The sequence below is a fragment of the Seriola aureovittata genome, chromosome 14, assembly GCF_021018895.1.
Source record: "Seriola aureovittata isolate HTS-2021-v1 ecotype China chromosome 14, ASM2101889v1, whole genome shotgun sequence".
In the NCBI taxonomy this organism is placed as follows: domain Eukaryota; kingdom Metazoa; phylum Chordata; class Actinopteri; order Carangiformes; family Carangidae; genus Seriola; species Seriola aureovittata.
This window is the reverse complement of record NC_079377.1, coordinates 18,945,947-18,972,192: the sequence shown is the minus strand read 5'-3', so window position 1 is coordinate 18,972,192 and position 26,246 is coordinate 18,945,947. Positions and strand designations below refer to the sequence as shown.

Genomic DNA, 26,246 nt, shown 5'->3' with positions numbered 1-26,246 from the left:
TCTTCCCCCTGCTCTGTAGTTTGACTCCAGTCCAGCTCACAAGCCTTTTCTCTCAAGGCGTCCAAGTTCATGCCATGTCAGTTCTTCATCTGCTCCGTCATAGCTGTTCTGGTAGCAGCGCACGATTTGAGGACTGAGGTGGGACTGACGGCCAGTCAATCTACTCGGCATGTGTGTTTTTTTCTTCTTTATACAACTCCAGATCAAAGTTCTCTAAGATAACGCAACATTCACTGTGTGTTTATGGTTCCTGAGGGACTCACACTGCTGCTCTGTGCAGGGGAATGGGTGCAGAGATATGAACAAACTGCTCTGAGACGGACTTGATAGACGTGTCGTTTGAAGCAGTAGACTGGCCAGAGACATGAACAGATTTTATTCAATGGAGGCAGCGGAGCCAGAGAACGGGACCAAAGTTAGAGAGTCCTTTAAGTTTGTGTCAGAGGTGAAGAGGGATATATGGAAGGACGGCCGAGACGAGCGATCACAGCCCTCCTGTTGTCTCAGTGTCAGCAAAATCTCCTACACAGTCAGGTAAATGCTGCAGAAACAGAATCTGAGAATCAACTAGTTTATCAATCAAAAGTTTGGGTCAAATTATCTTTAATTAGGTGGTCTGACTCTCATTGCTAATGAAATAGCATGTACTACATGGACACTTCAACTGTTTGTCTACCGTCTGTAGTGTAATGAAACATCTTGTTGATTGTTGATACTGTGTGTGTGTGTGTGTGTGTGTGTGTGTACATATATATGTATATTTCTAAAACAAATGACGACCAGTTTCACAGTGGGGATTGATTCTGTTCTGAGAATGATAAAAATGCTGCCCATGTGTGTGTGTCTGTGTGTCTGTGTGTTGCAGTGAGCGTGTGGGTCCATGGTGGGACTTACCCTCTTACAGGAAGCGATGGACTCGTCAGATCCTCAATGATGTCTCCTTCCACGTAGACAGTGGGCAGATCATGGGCATACTTGGCAATTCAGGTTTGTACTCAGCTCAGTCCAAAGGGCAAAAGTGTTTAAACTGGACAAAAAATGAAGTAGTTAAAATAAATCTGATATTTGCAATAAAGAGCATTTTCTAATGGAAATGGCTCCGAGATGGTTCTGATTGGTTTCGGTATTAGACACTCAATGCAAGATATGATTTATGTATTTCTGAGTTTGAAAGTGGTCCCTTGTTGTTCAGGAGCCCAGTTCAAGGCCAGTGTGATCACAGAGAAAGCTATTAATAATAATGAGGCAACACTCTTTCTTCAAAAATAAAATGGACAGAACCATAAAAGAAAGAGTGAAGAATGTGTTCGGATAATCCTTCTGTTGGCCAATCTAAAATAAAACCCCTAAATATTTAAAATGCTCTTAAATCTATGACCAGATGTACCTGGTCTTTACAAATGAATTTATCTGTGTGTGTGTGTGTGTGTGTGTGTGTGTGTGTGTGTGTGTGTGTTTTTGCATTGTAAAGGCTCAGGAAAGACAACGTTACTGGATGCCATCTCAGGGAGGATTGGAAACCGTGGGACACTGTTGGGGGAGGTCTTCATCAATGGCAGGAAACTTAAGAGAGAAGAGTATCAGGACTGCTTCTCCTATGTGCTGCAGGTAACACACATACAGCACAGTGCAAAACAGCAGTTATTTTTCATCTCAAAAATCAAACTTGTTTGTTCTTGATGTTTCAAACTTAAGCCTTAAGAACTACCCCAACAAGACATACAACTGAAAATAAAACAGGCTACTGTGTTTTTTTTCTAATCATGTACCTGGAACAAGATGTTGTGAGATACCTCTTCCAAACTGCTGCATCTCATTATCTATACTTGTACACTAAAGCTGTAGTGTTAAATGAAATATTGCCAACACATTAATAAAGAGACTGAAAAGAGTTTTGAAAACTATCAGCACGTAATCACATGCACATTTCACTTTACCCTAGTTCTCATCACACACTGACATCAGGTTAAACTTTGCCCTACAGTATCACATGTGAGCGGCCACATGCAGACGGTTTGTATGTATTTAAGTTGCCTGAGTTACTAACCACCAGTAAAAAAAAAAATTAAATGAACACACACCATTTTTCAAAAACTCCTGAAAGGCTGCCCCGGCCTCTGTATGAAATTAACTTAAGACCCTTGATAGCCTCCTCATATACTTAATCTCTCAATGAGAGGTGCTCAAGTGTATCCAAAGCCTGAATTAAAAACACTGGCTTAAAACTGGCCTTGCTTCCTTTCAAATCATCTCTCTCTTCTCGCTGATAGCAGCCCCCCCCTGCTCTCTAAGCCTCGTCATTAACTCCCGCTGCTAAGCTGAAGATGAGGAGGTGATATGAGCTCCTGATATTAAAGTCATTCAGATGAGAGACTGAGGAGAAGTGGGACTGGGAGGTGCCACGTGTTAATTGAGGCAGGCAGCAGGTTCATGAGGTTCAAGTAATGTGTGTGTGTGCGTTTGTGTGTGAGTGTGTGCACATGTCTGTGGCAAAGGTAGATTACAGTTGGCTTGCACACGCATATGTGAACATACAAGTATATAGTATACTACTGTATGTGTCCAACATGGATATACCCTGGTTTGCAGGGATGTGCAAAGATGTGTGTGATAAATTCTGAAATCAACACTTTTCTAATTCTAAGGATGTAGACAAATAGTCTTCAGACAAATCTCTGTAAATCTCTATGTAAAAATGGAGGAAGATTCTACTACAAGGCCTCCAAAATCTATGAGATATTGGTCTGCATCCCCTTTGTGTTTCATGTTGTTTCTTTTCATCATTACCCTCTTTTCCCTCTCTCTGTCGTTTTCAGAGTGATAACTTGTTGAGTTATCTGACAGTGGAGGAGACTCTGACGTACACAGCCCAGCTGGCCCTGCGGAAACATTCGGCTAAAGCCATCCAGAAAAAGGTGACTCTTGAGAGCATCGTCTGCTCTGTCCCCTATCTTACTTTTCTTTAGCTAAACTTGACATTTGGTCTGTCTGGGGAAAAGACAAAAGGCCAGAACCAGAGAGGAAACAGAATGTGTATCTCTTTATATCAATGAAAGCAAGGTTTTCAGCAACATCAATGCTAATGGTTATGCCCAACCTAAATTTAGAAGATATATAACAAGTTTTTGTTCTCGCTCTAGAGCATTGTGATATTCTGCTGTGAATTTCACAAGAGTATGTAAGCCAAATATAGTTTAGTCCCACATAGTTCTAGGAAAGTTATGTCTGGCATTAGGATGACAAAGAATATGTGAGATTTAAACATTATTTCAAAGGTTAAATGAGTTGGACATTCCTTGTAATCCCTGTGTCTTAAGCACACGTGTATCTACATGTTAAAAAAAAGGGTTCTTTGCTTCATCAGTGCTCTGTTACAGCTACTTAGCATATGCAGCTGATATGTTTATCACATGATGATTCTAATGTCAAAGCAGCTTTCAAGAAACTTGACAGTCAGTTTTAGTCGGTTTACATATGTCCATCTTATTTTCAAACTCAATAATGTATAAAAATGTATTACTTTATATCCCTTTATGTAGATATTGCATAATCATGTTTTAAACTGATGACTTGACAGAAGACCAAATATCAGAAATATTTATATGAATAGCTAGAAGGAGAAAGTATTCATTCTAATAATAATACGTACTAGCAGGCCCTTGTCAGCTAATTTGTTAGTAATAGTCACCTGACCCTTGACCTCTGGCTCCTTGCAGGTGTCGGCGGTGATGGCCGAGTTGAGCCTTAGTCATGTGGCCCACAGTGTTATTGGAGGTCGTGTTTTCCCAGGGATCTCTGGGGGTGAGAGGAGAAGGGTCTCCATCGCCAGCCAGCTTCTTCAGGACCCGAGTGAGTATGCTGAGTTTACGTCAGCAGCTGGGATGTGCCTGAGGAGAATTACAGGAATTTTATCTGCGTATCAGCAACATCAGAACCTCCAAAATGTGCTATCGCTGCAAATCATGATGATGAGGTGAAGTGAGGTAAAAGCCCTTATTCCTTAAATTCTTAAGCCTTTGCAGAACTTGAATGAGGAGATATAAAGTCGATAAACTGAGGCATTAGAGCGGATTTGAGAAGCTTTGAGACACGTGGGGTAAGTATTATACAAAATGGGCTTGAGCACAATATCAGAAAGATAATGTTTAGCACACAAGTTTAGTAAATTATGCATATAACAAATGATATTTCATACATATATTCTTGGAAGCAACAGGACCAGAGCAGGATTGTGCCATCCTGAGAATAGAAGAAAGTTCACCTCACGACCTGTCTCTCCCTGAACTGTTTTACAAGTCCACAGTGAAAAGCAAATGATCTAAGTAAAAGAGGAATAAGAAAAGGACAGAGAAGGGGACGGAGAGAGAGATGGAGAAGAGTAATGAAAGACTGGGTTATCACACCACGAAGGGAATGAGCAGAGACTCACCTCTGTGTGTGTGTGTGTGTGTGTGTGTGTGTGTGTGTGTGTGCGCTCATCCCAGGTGTAGTTTATCAGGTCTACAGTCCTCCAGGGAGGATGAAGGGTCTCAGTCCTCATTCAGGATTATAGAATAGCCATGGACACACACGTACACACACACAGAGTCACACACAGAGTAATGAGGAGTTCCCATTCGCTGCCTCTCCAATCAACCAGGAAATGAATTAATCTCACAATTAAAGCATCTGCTAATTCCACTCTGCTTTCATAATGCAAAGAGGCAATCTTTTAATTGTCCTAATTAGAGTAATTAACTTAAAAAAAAAGAACTGACTTATCTTCATAAGTTAAGTTGGCCCCGCTGAGAGTCCCACATGTGCCACTTAATAAAAAGTACATTTAAAAGTTTTCCAACTTACAAAGAAGAAAAAAAGTTATTGTCCGGCCTTTCTCTTGTTCTCAATTTTTCAATGTGCGACAAACCTGCACAAGGGCGATGACGTCATCGGGCTGATGTCGTTGCAGGGGTGATCTTATTGGATGAGCCGACCACAGGCCTGGACAGTATGACCGCCAATCAGATTGTCGTGCTGCTGGCAGAGCTGGCCCGGAGGAACCGTATCGTCATAGTAACCATCCACCAACCACGATCCGAGCTCTTCAGGGTGGGTTTTCCAAGATGATCTGGAGAAAGAGTGACTACTTGACTGAAACTTCCCTTTCTATCTTGAAAAAATACACACATGCCCAGATGTATAAATAATAGTGACTTTATTTGTCCACTTTATTAGTCTGAGTCAGACTGTTGAAGCCTCGTAAGTCATTTTCACTCTGGATTTTGTCTTCCATCTTTTACAATACAATTTCATTAGGGAGACGTCTGTTCTTGGTTGTTGTGCACAGGAGAAACAACTACAGCAATCAAAAACAATTTCAATGTACGGGCATGCAAGTGCTGTTTTCACACTTGAAAAACTTGAAAAAATGCAAACCGATCCTTTAACATTAAAAAGCTTGCAATTTCCTTACAAGACAGAAGACTGTGAGATGTTTGCTGATGATGTTAAACTATTTGTTGTTGTGTGTGTGACTATGTGTGTGTACAGGTGTTCAGCAGGATAGCTATAATGAGCCGTGGAGAGCTGGTGTTCTGTGGACAGCCAGAAGAGATGGTGGGCTTCTTCAGTCAATGTGGATATGAGTGTCCAGAGTACTGCAACCCCTTTGACATCTATGGTACTGTATGCTATTGCCCTGGACTAGTTATCACACAGCTCCCCACAAATAAAGAATATGTGCAGTAGATCTACACAGTATCTAATATACAGTAATTAAGCCTGTGTATGATGTTCATTAAAATATTCAAACTACTTTGATGTTACACAGTTGACTTCACCTCAGTGGACACACGCAACAGCGAGAGGGAGGCAGCCACATTCAGTCGCATGCATGAGATCACTTCATCCTACCAGAGGTCTGACATCTACCGGAGCATGCTCGGAAATATAGAGCAGAGTCTGCAGCGGGAAGAGAAGCCAGCCATCCCCTTCAAGAGCAAAGAGTCACCCAACGGTGCAGCCAAACTTGAGGTTCTGCTCAGGTCAGTGCTGAGCAAGTTTCCTCTGAGAAGACAAAGTCTGTATAAAAAAAAAAAATGATATGAACTTTAACTTAAACAACATAAAATATTAGATTAATTTCTTCTGTGTGTTGCAGGCGGACTGCAAGAAACCTGTCCAGAGATAGGATGGGTGTTCTGATGCGTCTGTCCCAGAACCTGATCTACGGTCTCTTTGTGGCCTTCTTCGTCATGCGTTTAGACATTGATGTCTCCAAGGGTGCTGTGCAGGACCGCATTGGCATCATCTATCAGTGCATTGGTGCTTCGCCCTACACCGGCATGCTGAACGCTGTAGCTCTCTGTGAGTTCCACCAACACCAAACTTCTACATGGGGCATAGTTGGGGCATTAATCTTAATGCTGAAATATCATAGGCAAAAGACAAAGTAACGTTTTAACTGTGCAGTGATTTACCTTATTTCAGTAGTTACATAATGTGTGGGTAACATTACGGTCCATCAAACAGCATGTGTCTGATAACATCACCCAATAAATATCTACACAAGGTGGATATGATGTCTTTGGGAAAATTGTGAACCTTACTAAACCTTCACCTTTATAAAAGTGATGCATTATCTTTGTTAAACAGGATATTTGAAAGGCCTTTATATCAACGGCCTAAACTTGGCGTATTTAGATATAAGTGACATGGGCATCCTGTCAGGGGGCGCCAGGATGTCGCAAAAACAAATAGTTATAGTTTTTGACGTGCAATTGATTTTTTATTGCTCATTTGTACATCACTTCAATGACACAAGGGCGTAGGTTTGCATATGGACGGTATGGACATATTCCTACCATTATTTTGGGAAAACAGAATTGACGTCTGTGACGTCTGTGACGTTTTTGGACGTTTTTTGACTTTTTTATTTCTTACTATACTATAACGTTTTTTTGATGTTTTTATGCCTTATTATACTATGATGATTTATGCCTTGCTACACTATGACATTTTTTAATGTTTATATGCTTTGTTATAAAATGACGTTTTTTGTCGTTTTTATGCCTTGTTATAAAATTATGTTTTTTTGTCATTTTTATGCTTTGTTATACTATGACGTTTTATGCCTTAATATACTATCACGTTTTTTGACATTTTTATGCCTTATTATAAAATGACATTTTTTGACGTTTTATGCCTTACTATACTATGACGTTTTTTGACATTTTTATGCCTTATTATAAAATGACGTTTTTTGACGTTTTTATGCCTTACTATACTATGACGTTTTTTTGACATTTTTCTGCCTTATTATAAAATGAAATTTTTTGAAGTTTTTATGCCTTACTATACTATGACGTTTTATGTCTTACTATACTATGACATTTTTCGCCGTTTTTATGCCTTGTTATAAAATGAAATTATTGTCATTTTCATGCCCTGTTATACTATGACGTTTTATGCCTTAATATACTATGACGTTTTTTGACATTTTTATGCCTTATTATAAAATTACGTTTTTTGACGTTTTTATGCCTTACTATACTAGGACGTTTTTTGATGTTTTGATGTCTTGTTATAAAATGACGTTTTTTGTCATTTTATGCCTTACTATACTATGACGTTTTATGCCTTACTATACTATGACGTTTTTTGACATTTTTATGCCTTATTATCAAATTACATTTTTTGACGTTTTATGCCTTACTATACTATGACGTTTTATGCCTTACTATACTATGACGTTTTTTGACATTTTTATGCCTTATTATAAAATTACGTTTTTTGACGTTTTTATGCCTTACTATACTATGACGTTTTTTGACATTTTTATGCCTTATTAAAAAATGAAATTTTTTGAAGTTTTTATGCCTTACTATACTATGACGTTTTTTGAAATTTTTATGCCTTATTATAAAATGACGTTTTTTGACGTTTTATGCCTTACTATACTATGACGTTTTTTGATGTTTTTATGCCTTACTATACTATGACGTTTTTTGAAATTTTTATGCCTTATTATAAAATGACGTTTTTTGACGTTTTTATGCCTTACTATACTATGACATTTTATGCCTTACTATACTAGGACGTTTTTTGATGTTTTTATGTCTTGTTATAAAATGACGGTTTTTGTTATTTTCATGCCTTACTATACTATGACGTTTTTTGATGTTTTGATGTCTTGTTATAAAATGACGTTTTTTGTCATTTTCATGCCTTGTTATAAAATGACGTTTTATGCCTTACTATATTATGACGTTTTTTGACATTTTTATGCCTTATTATAAAATGACATTTTTTGACGTTTTATGCCTTACTATACTATGACGTTTTTTGACATTTTTATGCCTTAATATCAAATTACGTTTTTTGACGTTTTATGCCTTACTATACTATGACGTTTTATGCCTTACTATACTATGACGTTTTTTGACATTTTTATGCCTTATTATAAAATGACGTTTTATGGCTTACTATATATGACGTTTTTTGATGTTTTTATGCCTTACTATACTATGACGTTTTTTGACATTTTTATGCCTTATTGAAAAATGAAATTTTTTGAAGTTTTTATGCCTTACTATACTATGACGTTTTTTGAAATTTTTATGCCTTATTATAAAATGACGTTTTTTGACGTTTTTATGCCTTACTATACTATGACGTTTTATGCCTTACTATACTATGACGTTTTTTGAAATTTTTATGCCTTATTATAAAATGACGTTTTTTGACGTTTTTATGCCTTACTATACTATGACATTTTATGCCTTACTATACTAGGACGTTTTTTGATGTTTTTATGTCTTGTTATAAAATGACGGTTTTTGTTATTTTCATGCCTTGTTATACTATGACGTTTTATGGCTTACTATATTATGACGTTTTTTGACATTTTTATGCCTTATTATAAAATGACGTTTTTTGACGTTTTTATGCCTTACTATACTATGACATTTTATGCCTTACTATACTAGGACGTTTTTTGATGTTTTTATGTCTTGTTATAAAATGACGGTTTTTGTTATTTTCATGCCTTACTATACTATGACGTTTTTTGATGTTTTGATGTCTTGTTATAAAATGACGTTTTTGTCATTTTCATGCCTTGTTATAAAATGACGTTTTATGCCTTACTATATTATGACGTTTTTTGACATTTTTATGCCTTATTATAAAATGACATTTTATGCCTTACTATACTATGACGTTTTTTGACATTTTTATGCCTTAATATCAAATTACGTTTTTTGACGTTTTATGCCTTACTATACTATGACGTTTTATGCCTTACTATACTATGACGTTTTTTGACATTTTTATGCCTTATTATCAAATTACATTTTTTGACGTTTTTATGCCTTACTATACTATGACGTTTTTTGACATTTTTATGCCTTATTATAAAATGAAATTTTTTGTCATTTTCATGCCTTGTTATACTATGACGTTTTATGGCTTACTATATTATGACGTTTTTTGACATTTTTATGCCTTATTATAAAATGACATTTTATGCCTTACTATACTATGACGTTTTTTGACATTTTTATGCCTTATTATAAAATTACGTTTTTTGACGTTTTATGCCTTACTATACTATGACGTTTTATGCCTTACTATACTAGGACGTTTTTTGACATTTTTATGCCTTATTATCAAATTACGTTTTTTGACGTTTTATGCCTTACTATACTATGACATTTTATGCCTTACTATACTATGACGTTTTTTGACATTTTTATGCCTTATTATAAAATTACGTTTTTTGACATTTTTATGCCTTATTATAAAATGACATTTTATGCCTTACTATACTATGACGTTTTTTGACATTTTTATGCCTTATTATAAAATGACGTTTTTTGACGTTTTTATGCCTTACTATACTAGGACGGTTTTTGACATTTTCATGCTTTGTTATACTATGACGTTTTATGCCTTAATATACTATGACGTTTTTTGAAATTTTTATGCCTTATTATAAAATGACGTTTTTTGACGTTTTTATGCCTTACTATACTATGACATTTTATGCCTTACTATACTAGGACGTTTTTTGATGTTTTTATGTCTTATTATAAAATGAAATTTTTTGAAGTTTTTATGCCTTACTATACTATGACGTTTTATGCCTTACTATACTATGACGTTTTTTAACGTTTTTATGCCTTACTATACTATGACGTTTTTTTACGTTTTTATGCCTTACTATACTATGATGTTTTTTGATGTTTTTATGTCTTACTATACTATGACATTTTTTGTCGTTTTTATGCCTTGTTATAAAATGAAATTATTGTCATTTTCATGCCCTGTTATACTATGACGTTTTATGCCTTAATATACTATGATGTTTTTTGACATTTTTATGCCTTATTATAAAATTACGTTTTTTGACGTTTTATGCCTTACTATACTAGGACGTTTTTTGATGTTTTGATGTCTTGTTATAAAATGACGTTTTTTGACATTTTTATGCCTTACTATACTATGACGTTTTATGCCTTACTATACTATGACGTTTTTTGACATTTTTATGCCTTATTATCAAATGACATTTTTTGACGTTTTATGCCTTACTATACTATGACGTTTTTTGATGTTTTTATGTCTTGTTATACTATGACATTTTATGCCTTACTATACTCGGACGTTTTTTGATGTTTTTATGCCTTATTATCAAATTACATTTTTTGACGTTTTATGCCTTACTATACTATGACGTTTTATGCCTTACTATACTATGACGTTTTTTGACATTTTTATGCCTTATTATAAAATTACGTTTTTTGACGTTTTTATGCCTTACTATACTATGACGTTTTTTGACATTTTTATGCCTTATTAAAAAATGAAATTTTTTGAAGTTTTTATGCCTTACTATACTATGACGTTTTTTGAAATTTTTATGCCTTATTATAAAATGACGTTTTTTGACGTTTTTATGCCTTACTATACTATGACGTTTTATGCCTTACTATACTATGACGTTTTTTGAAATTTTTATGCCTTATTATAAAATGACGTTTTTTGACGTTTTTATGCCTTACTATACTATGACATTTTATGCCTTACTATACTAGGACGTTTTTTGATGTTTTTATGTCTTGTTATAAAATGACGGTTTTTGTTATTTTCATGCCTTGTTATACTATGACGTTTTATGGCTTACTATATTATGACGTTTTTTGACATTTTTATGCCTTATTATAAAATGACATTTTATGCCTTACTATACTATGACGTTTTATGCCTTACTATACTATGACGTTTTATGCCTTACTATACTATGACGTTTTTTAACGTTTTTATGCCTTACTATACTATGACGTTTTTTTACGTTTTTATGCCTTACTATACTATGATGTTTTTTGATGTTTTTATGTCTTACTATACTATGACATTTTTTGTCGTTTTTATGCCTTGTTATAAAATGAAATTATTGTCATTTTCATGCCCTGTTATACTATGACGTTTTATGCCTTAATATACTATGATGTTTTTTGACATTTTTATGCCTTATTATAAAATTACGTTTTTTGACGTTTTTATGCCTTACTATACTAGGACGTTTTTTGATGTTTTGATGTCTTGTTATAAAATGACGTTTTTTGTCATTTTATGCCTTACTATACTATGACGTTTTATGCCTTACTATACTATGACGTTTTTTGACATTTTTATGCCTTATTATCAAATGACATTTTTTGACGTTTTATGCCTTACTATACTATGACGTTTTTTGATGTTTTTATGTCTTGTTATACTATGACATTTTATGCCTTACTATACTAGGACGTTTTTTGATGTTTTTATGCCTTATTATCAAATTACATTTTTTGACGTTTTATGCCTTACTATACTATGACGTTTTATGCCTTACTATACTATGACTTTTTTTGACATTTTTATGCCTTATTATAAAATGACGTTTTTTGATGTTTTTATGCCTTACTATACTATGACGTTTTTTGACATTTTTATGCCTTATTAAAAAATGAAATTTTTTGAAGTTTTTATGCCTTACTATACTATGACGTTTTTTGAAATTTTTATGCCTTATTATAAAATGACGTTTTTTGACGTTTTTATGCCTTACTATACTATGACGTTTTATGCCTTACTATACTATGACGTTTTTTGAAATTTTTATGCCTTATTATAAAATGACGTTTTTTGACGTTTTTATGCCTTACTATACTATGACGTTTTATGGCTTACTATATTATGACGTTTTTTGACATTTTTATGCCTTATTATAAAATGACATTTTATGCCTTACTATACTATGACGTTTTTTGATGTTTTGATGTCTTGTTATAAAATGACGTTTTTGTCATTTTCATGCCTTGTTATAAAATGACGTTTTATGCCTTACTATATTATGACGTTTTTTGACATTTTTATGCCTTATTATAAAATGACATTTTATGCCTTACTATACTATGACGTTTTTTGACATTTTTATGCCTTAATATCAAATTACGTTTTTTGACGTTTTATGCCTTACTATACTATGACGTTTTATGCCTTACTATACTATGACGTTTTTTGACATTTTTATGCCTTATTATAAAATTACGTTTTTTGACGTTTTTATGCCTTACTATACTATGACGTTTTTTGACATTTTTATGCCTTATTATAAAATGAAATTTTTTGTCATTTTCATGCCTTGTTATACTATGACGTTTTATGGCTTACTATATTATGACGTTTTTTGACATTTTTATGCCTTATTATAAAATGACATTTTTTGACGTTTTATGCCTTACTATACTATGACGTTTTATGCCTTACTATACTATGACGTTTTTTGACATTTTTATGCCTTATTATAAAATTACGTTTTTTGACATTTTTATGCCTTATTATAAAATGACATTTTATGCCTTACTATACTATGACGTTTTATGGCTTACTATATTATGACGTTTTTTGACATTTTTATGCCTTATTATAAAATGACATTTTATGCCTTACTATACTATGACGTTTTTTGACATTTTTATGCCTTATTATCAAATTACGTTTTTTGACGTTTTATGCCTTACTATACTATGACATTTTATGCCTTACTATACTATGACGTTTTTTGACATTTTTATGCCTTATTATAAAATTACGTTTTTTGACATTTTTATGCCTTATTATAAAATGACATTTTATGCCTTACTATACTATGACGTTTTTTGACATTTTTATGCCTTATTATAAAATTACGTTTTTTGACGTTTTATGCCTTACTATACTATGACGTTTTATGCCTTACTATACTATGACGTTTTTTGACATTTTTATGCCTTATTATCAAATTACGTTTTTTGACGTTTTATGCCTTACTATACTATGACGTTTTATGCCTTACTATACTATGACGTTTTTTGACATTTTTATGCCTTATTATAAAATTACGTTTTTTGACGTTTTTATGCCTTATTATAAAATGAAATTTTTTGTCATTTTCATGCCTTGTTATAAAATGACGTTTTATGCCTTACTATATTATGACGTTTTTTGAAATTTTTATGCCTTATTATAAAATGACATTTTATGCCTTAATATACTATGACGTTTTTTGACATTTTTATGCCTTATTATAAAATGACGTTTTTTGACGTTTTTATGCCTTACTATACTATGACATTTTATGCCTTACTATACTAGGACGTTTTTTGATGTTTTTATGTCTTGTTATAAAATGACGGTTTTTGTCATTTTCATGCCTTGTTATACTATGACGTTTTATGGCTTACTATATTATGACGTTTTTTGACATTTTTATGCCTTATTATCAAATTACATTTTTTGACGTTTTTATGCCTTACTATACTATGACGTTTTATGCCTTACTATACTATGACGTTTTTTGACATTTTTATGCCTTATTATAAAATGACATTTTTTGACGTTTTATGCCTTACTGTACTATGACGTTTTTTGATGTTTTTATGTCTTGTTATAAAATGACGGTTTTTGTCATTTTCATGCCTTGTTATACTATGACGTTTTATGGCTTACTATATTATGAGGTTTTTTGACATTTTTATGCCTTATTATCAAATTACATTTTTTGACGTTTTTATGCCTTACTATACTATGACGTTTTATGCCTTACTATACTATGACTTTTTTTGACATTTTTATGCCTTATTATAAAATGACGTTTTTTGATGTTTTTATGCCTTACTATACTATGACGTTTTATGCCTTACTATACTATGACTTTTTTTGACATTTTTATGCCTTATTATAAAATGACGTTTTTTGATGTTTTTATGCCTTACTATACTATGACGTTTTATGCCTTACTATACTAGGACGTTTTTTGATGTTTTTATGTCTTGTTATAAAATGACGTTTTTTGTCATTTTCATGCCTTGTTATACTATGACGTTTTATGCCTTACTATACTATGACGTTTTTTGACATTTTTATGCCTTGTTATAAAATGACATTATTGTCATTTTCATGCCTTGTTATAAAATGACGTTTTTTGTCGTTTTTATGCCTTGTTATAAAATGAAATTATTGTCATTTTCATGCCTTGTTATACTATGACGTTTTATGCCTTACTATACTATGACGTTTTTTGACATTTTTATGCCTTATTATAAAATGACGTTTTTTGACGTTTTTATGCCTTACTATACTAGGACGTTTTTTGATGTTTTTATGTCTTGTTATAAAATGACGTTTTTTGTCATTTTCATGCTTTGTTATACTATGACGTTTTATGCCTTACTATATTATGACGTTTTTTGACGTTTTTATGCCTTACTATACAATGACGTTTTTTGATGTTTTTATGCCTTACTAACTATGATGTTTTATGCCTTACTATACTATGACATTTTTTTATGTTTTTACGTCTTACTATACTATGTCGTTTTTTGACGTTTTTATGCCTTACTATACAATGACGTTTTTTGATGTTTTTATGCCTTACTATACTGACATTTTTTTATGTTTTTATGCCTTACTATACTATGACGTTTTATGCCTTGCTGCACTATGACATTTTTTTGATGTTTTTATGCTTTGTTATAAAATTACATTTTTTTGTCGTTTTTATACCTTACTATATACTATGACGCTTTTTGACGTTTTTATGCCTTGTTATAAAATTACGTTTTTTTATGTTTTCATGCCATGCTATATACTATGACGTTTCATGACGTTTTTATGCCTTATTATAAAATGAAATTTTTTGTCGTTTTTATGCCTTACTATACTGTGGCGTTTAATGCCTTACTATACTATGACATTTTTCGCCGTTTTTATGCCTGGTTATAAAATGACGTTATTGTCATTTTCATGCCTTACTATACTATGACGTTTTATGCCTTGCTACACTATGACATTTTTTAAATGTTTTTATGCTTTGTTATAAAATGAAGTTTTTTTGTCATTTTTATGCCTTGTTATAAAATGACGTTTTTTTTTCATTTTCATGCCTTGTTATACTGTGACGTTTTATGACATTTTTATACCTTAGTATACTAAGACGTTTTTTGACGTTTGTATGCTTTACTATGCTATGACTTTTTAATGCCTAACTATACAATAACTTTTTTACGCCTTACTATACTATGACTTTTTCATGCCTTAATATGCTGACCAATGAAATATATTTGACATATATTTCCCCATATCAAGAGTGATGTTACCATATAAGAGTTTATATTATAATGACACTTATACATACTCTTCATACCATACATAAAATACACAGTATAATGCCACTTTATTAAAACAACATGCCTATTAAAAGTCTTTACATTTGTATATGATTTTCTTAACAATGTATTTTTCAGAATTAGAATCAGATTTATTTCTCACATTGCATTTCAGCATACATGGAAGCGAAATACCATTCTCCAGTCAGGTTGCAGGTCACATTTAAAAACAACAAAAGACACATTATACCCAGGACACAACATACATGTTACATAATTAAAAACCTTTTCTAAGAGCAGCTCAAGATAAGATGTAAAAATGTGCTGATGCAAACAGGTGTCCTTAATAAACAGTCAAGTGGACACTTAAAGTGCTGGTGCATGTTTTGTGCATGTCACCCCCTGGTGTTGGAGGCAGTGATAGGGGGCAGCCTTTTGAGAGAGTGCATAGTTCTGATGGCTTGTGGAAAAAAGCTATTGCACAGTCCAGTGGATCTTGCATGTATGCTCTTAAGCCTCCTTCCAGATGGCAAGAGTGCAGAGAGGTGAGGGGAGGGGTAGGACAGTATGTTGGCGGCCTTCTTGACACACCAGTCTGTATATATGTTTACCACTGCAGGGACTTCCGCTCGGCAGCTGTGCATATCCTGTACCAGATGGTGATTCCGTGTGTCAGGATGCTTTCGATGGTTCCTCTGTGTGCATGTCTGAAGGGGGTATTCGCCCAGGGCACCATACAAGCTAGAACCGCCACTGGCTAAACTCACTTATCTCTTGCTCAGAAGGTGAAAGGGGTCTGCTGTCTGCAGTATTTTTGGTTCCTTCAGCAAAAGTGTGTAGAGTCTAGCTTGGACTTCACTTGGTGAAAGAGTCAAAATTGAGTTCATGAGCTTTTAGTGCCCCTCTTAGGTTGGAGTTTGAGCGATGAGTTGTAAATTAGACTATAGAACTAGTATCATTGATTAGGACAATAGTCTGTATAAACACATTTTTTCTATTCAGAATAGGTTTAATTTATGGAGAACTTGCATAAAGATGAAATATAACCTTTTGTTATTTGCTGTCCACTTTTCACTGGCTTGACACAGTTGTTGGAGAGTCGCATTTTGCTACTAGGGGAAAATAACCTTTACTCTATTTAGTGCTCAATGACCCCAAGTGCCCTTTTACCTACAGACCTACAGCACCTATACTAGCCATATTATCTGTGTGCACATGTATTTGTGTCTCTCTGGGTTAGATAAATTCATGTTTGGTATTTATAGCAGTTGCTGTGACTTAAAGTAACCCCAAATACCTACAAACTCTCACACTTATAATCCACCAACACTGTTTTCTTTAAGAGAACATAAAACATTGCTATGTGAACCGTTAGGCGCTTTATGTTATTCCTATTGGAGAGTTAACAAAATTAGAGGTCTGTTAAGTCTCAGTTGCAACTTGAGTTGTTTTTTTGTTTTTTGTTTTCATCTCAGTGACAGTTCCCTGGTTAAATTGAGGTTAAAGAAGGTTAAATGCATTTTGAATATTTAGGCAATGTGTCATTAGGCCTTAGTAGAATCTATTTTAACATAAGCTCTGTATGCAAGTTATATGTTAAAAGATGATATGGACAATCATATTTTCAACCAGTGAAGGATATTGGCTATACGGGTTGACTATCTCTTTAATGTATCTCTCAGTTAACAGTGGAGTGTAAAATCTCAGCTTTAGGGCTGTGGCTGTCAAAGATACTGATGATAAGAGATGTAATAAAACACGGGGCTGAGCAGAAGTCACACTGGAGTTAAAAGGTAATCAAAAGCTCTCCATAAGCACCCAAACAGCCAGAGGTAGTGATTGTGGATATCATTCTGACCTTGAATCTCAAAGATAACAACTGATAGGATACAATACAGATCAGCTTGTTTGTTCCAAGAATCAGGGGCACTGAGCTGACTGAATAAAAAGTGGTTTGAAAGATAAGATAGAGCAATACACATTATTCGTTTTAGTGATGCATCTTTTGATGATTCAAAAATCAAGATTTCGAATATGATCTGTTAAAGTTGAAGTGGTCATCAACTGTGAACCCTGAATGGGATAATGAAGAAGTAATGAAGTAATTTTCTCTGGTCTTTATAACCCTAATTTACCCTAATGAATAAATTAAAAAATAAATTAAAAATAAAATAAAACATCACATAATCTGCTCTCTTTCCCTCTGTCTGTTTTTCTCAACAGTCCCGGCGCTGCGAGCCATCAGTGATCAGGAGAGTCAGGATGGTCTGTACAGTAAATGGCAAATTTTCTTGGCCTACATCTTCCACATCCTGCCCTTCAGCATCCTCGGCGTCTTCATCTTCACCTCCTTCCTTTACTGGTGGGTAGTAAGTGTGTATGTTTTTGGCATGGAGCATCATACAGTATATGTTTTTGTTTGGGGAATGCAGAGCTGCACATTCAACCTCCTTCAAGGATTTAATGGATCACATATTCATTGTGCTCCCTCAAGCTCTCTCAGAATTAACTCTCCTATTGACTCTTGTATTTTCTTTGGTCCTGCTTGTTTTTCTCTCAGGACGGTGGGGATGCACCCTGACAGCCTGCGCTTCCTGTGTTTCACTGCTGTAGTCCTGGTACCACATATTATAGGTGAGCTGATACGATAAATGGGAAAATATAATTTTTTACTGACATGAACAAGGTCTGAAGATTATATTTACATAATCTTCTCATCAAGTTTAATATTACCTGTATTATACATAATAGTACCATGAGTGGTCTGTTTATCTCTAGGATTAGTTTGTTGCCAATCTTTGACAGGGATAGACCCCAAATATTTAAAATATTAGAAACATCTGTATATTTCAGTGACTTGAGTGGAGACCCTTTTAGTTTCATGTTCCCATCTATTAGTGTGTTTTTTTCTTTTCTTCAGGTGAGTTACTGACTGTGGTGCTATTGGGAGTCGTCCAAGACCCTAACATGGTCAACACTGGTGTGGCTCTGCTCAATATTGCTGGGATCTTGGTTGGATCTGGCTTCCTAAGGTGAGATACTAATGTTGCCAAGCCTGTTGTTGTTGTTGTGATTTTGACCTTTGATAAGGCAACTTTTTCAGGTATTGTAGTGCATATTGCTACTGGTAACACACCTTCCTCTCCTCTTCCTCTCAACAGAAGCACCCAGCACATGCCATTGGTCTTCCAGTGGCTCAGCTACCTGACGTTCCAGAAGTACAGCTGTGAGCTGCTCATAGTCACCGAGTTCCACGGACTCGACTTCACATGCAGTAAGTTGTTTTTTAACCAATCAGACTCTTAGAATGAAAAGTTGTATTTATAGCTTGCACACTGTATCCCAGCACAAGCTCTACTATTAACACTGTTTTTGCCGCTGGCGAGTTTCCATCATTTGTAAACCCGTTTATATCAACAAGTGAAGGCTAAATAACTGAACCACCTCTCTGTATAATGCAAAACAGTTCAACAGCCGAACTACATCCTCCAAATTATCAAACTGAACATTATATCCTTCATGAAGGAGGATTTAATGCAGGATTGTTGTATCACACTGCATTACTTTCAGCTAGGTGTTCCTAATAAACTGGCAACTGAGTGTGTGTATTGCAAGATTAAAGATTATTAGCAGTCACTAATTTTCATTTATGGATTTTATATTTTATCATTACACTAATTAAGATGGACTTATTAAGTATGGGTTCAGTGTTCAAAGACACCTGGCAGGACAGACTGAAGGAAACTCATTGGCTGCCTTGAGAACTGAAGCTGCGTCTGTGAAACCAGATAACTGTTAACTCTTTCTCTCTGGTGTGTTGTGTTGTTGCAGATGTTTCCAAATCTTTGCCGGGAGCCTGTGTGATCACTCACGGCAGTCAGATCATTGATGAAGGCTATCCTGGCGCTCTGTCCCGATACACACTAGACTTTGTTCTCCTCTACTCCTTCCTCCCTGCGCTCCTGCTGCTGGGGATGATCAGCTTCAAGATCAGAGACAAGCTTATACGTCATTAAAACCACCGACACACATTTGTGGGAGAATCTTCTCTTTAGAAACAGGAAGCTGAAGTGAGTTTGGTTCAGATGACACAAAACAGATTCAGAACATAGATTTACAGAATGACGTTATTCACAGAGGATGAGGTATGCTAAAGTACTGCTGCTCCTGCTAGTACATCTGTGTTTGTACTTTCCTCTAATATTACATTTCTGTGTAAGCACTTAGCATGAGGTTTTAAAGCATGAAGTGTTGCATAGCTCAGACCAATTGTAACAGTACAAAGAGCTTCTGTTTCTCAAAACAAGATCCCAGTGCAGGGTGCAAGGTGTGCAGTACAACTGGGTTAATGTGTGTTGACTGGGACTTGAACCATCTGATATGACAGCAAAACCACCGAGTGGTTCCAGTGCTAAAAAGCACCACAAATCAACCAAGCAACTAACAGATTCAACCTACGGCTCTGTGGTTCTGTATAATTTAAACAGACAGTTTCTGAATGGAACAAATAATATTTGCACTGTTGTCAAATTAATGCTTTTTGTGTAAAGTTTATGCAAAAACTGACTGACAAACTTCTGTCTATCATGAAGTACCAGAGGAATATTCACATTCTAAGCATTTAAATGCTGCTCATGTATTGCATGTATTCCTTTATTGTTTAAAAACTGTGATCGCAATGTGTTATTAATAGACAGTGATGCCTCCTGTAATAATGTAAAATTGTTTATTTTTCTAGAACACATTTTAGCATCAGTACACTGTACAAGTAGTTTTGTAGTGTTTAAAAATAGCTTGAAGAAAACATCACTACAGATGTACAAGTTGTATGATTTATTGAATAAGTAGAAAAAAAAACAAAATGCAATGACACACCAGTAAATAAATAATGCAATGTGTATATGTACGTTAATGTGTGGTGTATGTGCGTGAACATAAAGCTGGTTATCTGTCAGGTCTCCAGCTCCAGTCCTTTCCATGATTTAGCTGCATTTCTCTTATACTGCTCCAACTCCTGAAAGACAAGTGCAGAGAGAAAGAGTGATTTAAAAAGAAAGTGCAGGCAATTGCACAGACACATGCTATGATTCAGAGGCGCCTGCAAACTCAAAATGGTTAACAAGGTTTTGTTCTCCTGCACATACAAATACAAATGCAGATAAAGGGCACCTAAAACATAATGTTTATAACACCAGCTACACGTGATCCATTTAGAACAATTCAGTATAACCAAACAGATGAGGAACTGCAAACATCTTAGCGTAGCATTAGCTATACTGCTTATTCTTTTTTGAGGGTCGTGGGGGAACTGGAGTCCCAGATGACACTGTATCAACAACAACTATGAAATGATAGTATGACAATCATTACTGGCTTTCAATGAAAAATCTGGTCAAATGCATAAGGATGACCCAGGAATCTCTCCTCTCTTCTGAGTTATTTTTTGATATAGTCATAATTGGTATAATACAGTAAGGTAAATTGCTGTGATGTACAACACCATACATCAATACATTTTGATTGAAATCTTGTGAGGCAGCAGTTTTGGCCTCTCAAGTAAGGAGACATTCACCTCTGGCTTCAAATCCATGGCAGGAATTTATCTTCCAGAAAAACAGATGCTTAGCTCTTTGACACGAATGGAATGATAATGCTTATAGGGCACAAACTGGGGCTAAGGTTACACAAGTTCAGACAGATGCATTAGAAGAATATTATCTCTTTGCATTACATTGAAGACTGGGATCAGTTTGCATGAAAGATATCAGTTTACAACCTTTCCTGACATAAACAGATGCTTTCACAAACTTCATTGTCTCTCACTTTTACCCTAGTTCTCTGACTGGTTGCCCAGACCAATTATATGATGCATCATCCAATGGAATAGCTAGATGGCTAGCATCAGGTGAGAGTCAGTCAGTAATTTGTGACTTGAACAGGTTACTGCAGTTCAAGTGCCAGAGTGGCACCTGGGCAGGCAGAGAGCAGGAGGCCTATTAGTCTAAGTTTATAACCACAGGGTATATTAAAGTCTGTTTATGACATCATAACTATGGCAATAATATTTATATGATATTGGACGACAAAAGGTTACTTTGGAGCATTACTGCTGTTTAAGACAGGTGTGGTGCAGAGAGACAGTTTAACAGCAGATCTAAAGTATCTGTGAACTCTTATTTAATTCTGCCTTGCTTGGACAATGGAAGGGCAACAGCTGAATACACCTTTGTAGTAAGTAAAGTAAGGTCTTCATATTGTTTATAAATTAAAATGTTCTAAATAACCATTATAAAAATGTTGAGCAGTCTGAGGCTAAGTGTCATTATACCTTAATTGTAACACCAATAGATAGAGAGAGATACTTTATTTATCCCCTAGGGGAAATTCATGTGTCCATTAGCTCATTGTTGATAATAATAATAATAATAATAATAATAATAAGAGAGAGCAGCAGTGACAAAATATAAAAGAAATGATAGCAACAAAGAGGAAAAGCTGCTTCTTACTCCGGAGTTTATGGCTGAATTGTCACTCTGTCTGGGCTCTCATTAAATCTAACCTCTTATTCAACTAGAAAATATGGCTCTCTGTCATAGATGCTACTCTTCATATCCTTTTTAACACAGGGAGGTCAAAGGTCAAAGTCACACCACAGATGCGTGAACAGGAATTTCTGTCGAACACTGATTGATCATGACCATGCTGACAACTCATGACACTAACTCATTCACCAATTGATGATGTCTTTGTCATAGTATTCACAACTGTGCAGATACACAGTAATACAAAGTATTAATGTGATTTGTCAACATGTGTCACCTGGTCTTTCTGGGCTCGCATGGCGTCAATCTGAGGCTCACTGTACTGTGGGTCTTTGGCTGGATCCTTTAGTTCCCTCCGCTCGCTGGTATTCTGCAAAATCAGTCAGATGAACAGAAATACATTAAAAATTGATTGTTTATGGCAATGCTTGTTCATGTTCATGCATATTTCTAAGAAGAGATACTGCATTTCACATACACACAGGCAGCGTACATGAATGTGATTGTTCCGTATGAGGGTGTTAACTGTCTTAAACATTAGAGGCTAAATCAGTTTTAAATACTGTAAGACAAAAGGTGCCTCCAGTGAACTACCTCTTGGGGGAAGACACGCTCATAGACTTTCTTCCAGAGATCCTTGGGGTTTTTGGCATGTAGCGTAGTTATGTCCACATCAGTAGCAGAAGGAGAACCTAAAATAACAGGAGCATTTTTTTAAACAGCATACCATTCAATCCTGGTCAAGGCAGGTGTATGTCTTTCAAAACAGCACGGTAACAGCGTTTGAGTTAGATTTAAATGCATTACTGCTCTTTGCCACTGGATGGTGCTGAGCTCACCTATTTGACTGAAGGAGTCAGAACCTGCTGGAATGATGAGAGGCTTGGTGGAGTCACAGGACACAGTTTTCCTGATCACAACATAAAGAAAAGAAAAAAAATAAAGCTAAAACCAAACAATTGAATAAATAGTACATCAACTTATACATCAAATTATTTTGGTTTGGAATTTTATTTTCTCTTCCATTTGGAGCGGTCTCCTGAAAAGCTCTTATCAAGAGAGTACACAGCACAGGCCAAAAATGTGTGAGAAAACCTGTTGTATGTTATATAATTCAAAATATAATTTAAATGTTAAATGCAGTTAGGAAATCTATAAGTATTAGTTACAACACTAAAGTTACAGGTTTAAAAAAAAAAAAAAAAAAACTAAAAAAGGCCAGGCCCAGTCCTCATCCACTACTACAGTATTGTGTTATCCTCCTCACCCTCTGTCCAGACCAAAAGCCAGGTGGGAGAAGAAGCTCTTGGTTTTTGACATTAGGCTCTCCGACTTGATGCTTGTGAACTGATGAAAAGATTAAGTGCAGGAACAGAAAGACAAATTTAATAAAAGTAAAGTGGAACAGCAACAGAAAACAAATAAAATTTAAAAAAAAAAGATGAAAAAGTGCACACTGAAGTATGTTTTAATTTAAGTAACGTTAAATGTAAATAAGTTGCATGTATAGTAGAAGCAGACTTACAATAAGAGAGGCTGCGTAGTAATGGGCGACAAAACGCAGTGTTTTACTAACCACTTTCCTCTTGTCAGAGTCAAATTCCTGCAACACAGATGGAAAAAATCTCCCTGTAAATGTGTTACACAAATTCTACCAGGGTCAAAGACAAAAGCTCAGTGATTGAATTTACAATTTACACCATGTAACTAACTACAATGTACCAACATTTTTAACAATGTCTCTGCCTGGAAAAGCATTAAATTGTGTATATTACAGGTATTTTAAAAGGATGTGAAACGTGACCAATTCTACTGGTAATGTTTAGATTCAAACATTTGTTTTACCTGAAAGATGTCATACTTGCTGCCAATGATGAGCAGAGGAACAGGAAAGGGACTGATCAGCTCTCTGTCCTGGTAATGGAGTTAACAGTTAACGCAGGAGACATGTAGCAGCTCATATCTAAACTAGACTAAAAATTAATTAATCACCTTTCATCAACAAAAAAACTTTACTACTACTGAAGATTTTGTGAACTACTATGTGTTGCCTTTTACATATGTCATAAACTGGTTCGAGGAATGTGACAAGAAGGGAGTCCATGTAAAGGTTACAGTAAAAACAAACACATTTTTTTACAACTAAAGGTTAGTCATGACAGCAGAGCATGGAGGAGAAGAGAAAGTGAGCCCATGGGCCAGCTTTTATAGTCTGTAAGGCCCAGGTGACATCAGCTGACCACCCTACTGTGTCAACCGGCTGCCTGCTGACATTGACCAGGATAACCTCCAAGATGGTGGGAGAGGCGTCACACTGAGCAGAGATCATGATAAAAATTATGTTGAGTTTAATGAGCTGAGGCCTTACAGGATAGTCTTTAGGTAAGACACGTGCTGCTGAGTGGACAGACGTCTGGTGTTTGGCTGCAGCTTTCGCCTTCTCTGCTTGCTGTGCCTGGGAAGAGACTTTCTCCAACTGAGCTTGTGCTGCCTGCAGCAGCTTTTCCATGGTTCCCCACAGGGCATTGGGTTTAGACAGGTCCAGAATGAGGATGACAGAGAGAGACCTTGCAAAAGAAAGGAAGGACTCTTTCTTTGATTTTACTGGCCTGACACTGCTGTTCAAACCAAACTGATTTGAAAAAATACATACACAATATAGCACAAGAAAACATAAATAATATTCGTATTCAGAACATGTCAAACACTGCCCCCTTTCATTAGAAAATATCACAACAGTGAAATATTCAATGTCAGGAATGTGCAAAAGTGGCCTACCTGATGCTGACAGGAGTGATGGGGATCTGGACCAGGTCTGACAAAGAGGTCCCTCCTCCCAGCTCCCATAGGTGGGCTATGTCTTTGGGCTGAAAGTGGAAACCACCAAGCCATGCTTAAATTATGTTCAACTGTACACACATTCAAATAAATACATCAACTCTCAGTTGAGAACTCGGGAGCTTAGTGAAAAATGTGCTTGAGAACTGTAGGTTGCAATGAATGACTCTACAGTCATTTGTGGCTCTTTACAAGGATTAACTCCTTCTTATCAATTTATATGAAAAATACATGGTTTGAGGCAATCACAACTTATCAGGACTATCGTGTGTGTCATCATTCAATTTTTTAAGACTCCAGAGTGTCCAGAACTGAAAAGGCCCCCTTACTGTGCTGTGTCCTCGAGCCCGTCTGCCAAAAGTGTACTCCAGCGCCAGAGTTGACTTGGATGATTCATCCCTGGTAGATAAAAAAAAAAAAAGTATAATTCATTACTGTGTAGCAACATAATCTAACCAAAAAGATCCACTTACTAGGCTTCAGTGCTTTCAACCCAATCACTGTCTTTTTTTAACTGGCTCAGGTGTCATTTTGAAGAAGAGGATTATTGAACTTCCCTGCTCAAAGTATTATTGTTATGTATTATTGAAAGTGGCATATTTCATTGTGTTAATATTATTTGATATTGTTGATATTAATCTGCATGGATAGCAGACTAAATGCAGGTTTGCTCTTATCATGACGGTGTATTTGCTAAGTTGTGAGTTGATTATCTGGAAGACATACATACTCACCTGTCGAGGCACCTGAGGAGAATGGATGTTTTACCCTGGAAGAAAAGCAAAGCAAAGGTGAGCTAATAACAAAGAAAAGCACGACTATCTGTCGTCTGGCACGACGGTAAACATTACACTAAACACACCCCAGACTTGCTCCCCATCAGAAACACGGTCCTCTCGCTGACCGTCTCTCCTCCGTCCTCCTCCCCGCCTCCGCTCTCCCGATTGCGGACCTCCGCCGCAGCCAGCTCCCATAATGTGTCTGAGCTGACAAACACAAGACAAAAACGTTGCGTTGTTCGAAAAAAAAGTCATATTTTCTGTGGGAATGTTAAACGAATATGCACGTTGGCAAACAAACGAATCCTCACCTTATTTTTGGCATCAAACGTGATATTTTACAAACAAAGTTGACAAACTCGGGTTCAACCGAAGGAAACCGTCACAAACGTTGCCAGAGTAACGGCGCGTTTTGA

The 26,246-nt window shown here is 35.4% G+C and overlaps 2 protein-coding genes across 2 annotated transcripts; one reads left to right on the top strand and one right to left on the bottom strand.

The window, feature by feature from the left end:
• The first annotated feature begins 31 nt into the window (after positions 1 to 31).
• On the top strand, positions 32 to 20,571 carry abcg5 (ATP-binding cassette, sub-family G (WHITE), member 5). Its single transcript, XM_056395205.1, has 15 exons — positions 32 to 171; positions 281 to 534; positions 866 to 987; positions 1,472 to 1,608; positions 2,817 to 2,915; positions 3,717 to 3,849; positions 4,949 to 5,088; positions 5,530 to 5,659; positions 5,810 to 6,023; positions 6,140 to 6,345; positions 17,895 to 18,033; positions 18,232 to 18,305; positions 18,592 to 18,703; positions 18,833 to 18,945; positions 19,503 to 20,571. The coding sequence occupies exons 2-15, from the start codon at positions 365 to 367 to the stop codon at positions 19,685 to 19,687; spliced, it is 1,974 nt and encodes a 657-aa protein (XP_056251180.1). The 5' UTR covers positions 32 to 171; positions 281 to 364; the 3' UTR covers positions 19,688 to 20,571.
• Positions 20,381 to 26,246, bottom strand: dync2li1 (dynein, cytoplasmic 2, light intermediate chain 1). Its single transcript, XM_056395206.1, has 13 exons — positions 26,142 to 26,246; positions 25,914 to 26,037; positions 25,786 to 25,820; positions 25,381 to 25,450; positions 24,992 to 25,080; positions 24,582 to 24,780; positions 24,059 to 24,127; positions 23,739 to 23,816; positions 23,481 to 23,560; positions 23,053 to 23,123; positions 22,808 to 22,905; positions 22,491 to 22,583; positions 20,381 to 20,685 (listed from the first exon to the last, which is right to left on the bottom strand). Exons 1-13 carry the CDS (start codon positions 26,153 to 26,155, stop codon positions 20,623 to 20,625), a joined length of 1,083 nt encoding a protein of 360 aa, XP_056251181.1. The 5' UTR covers positions 26,156 to 26,246; the 3' UTR covers positions 20,381 to 20,622.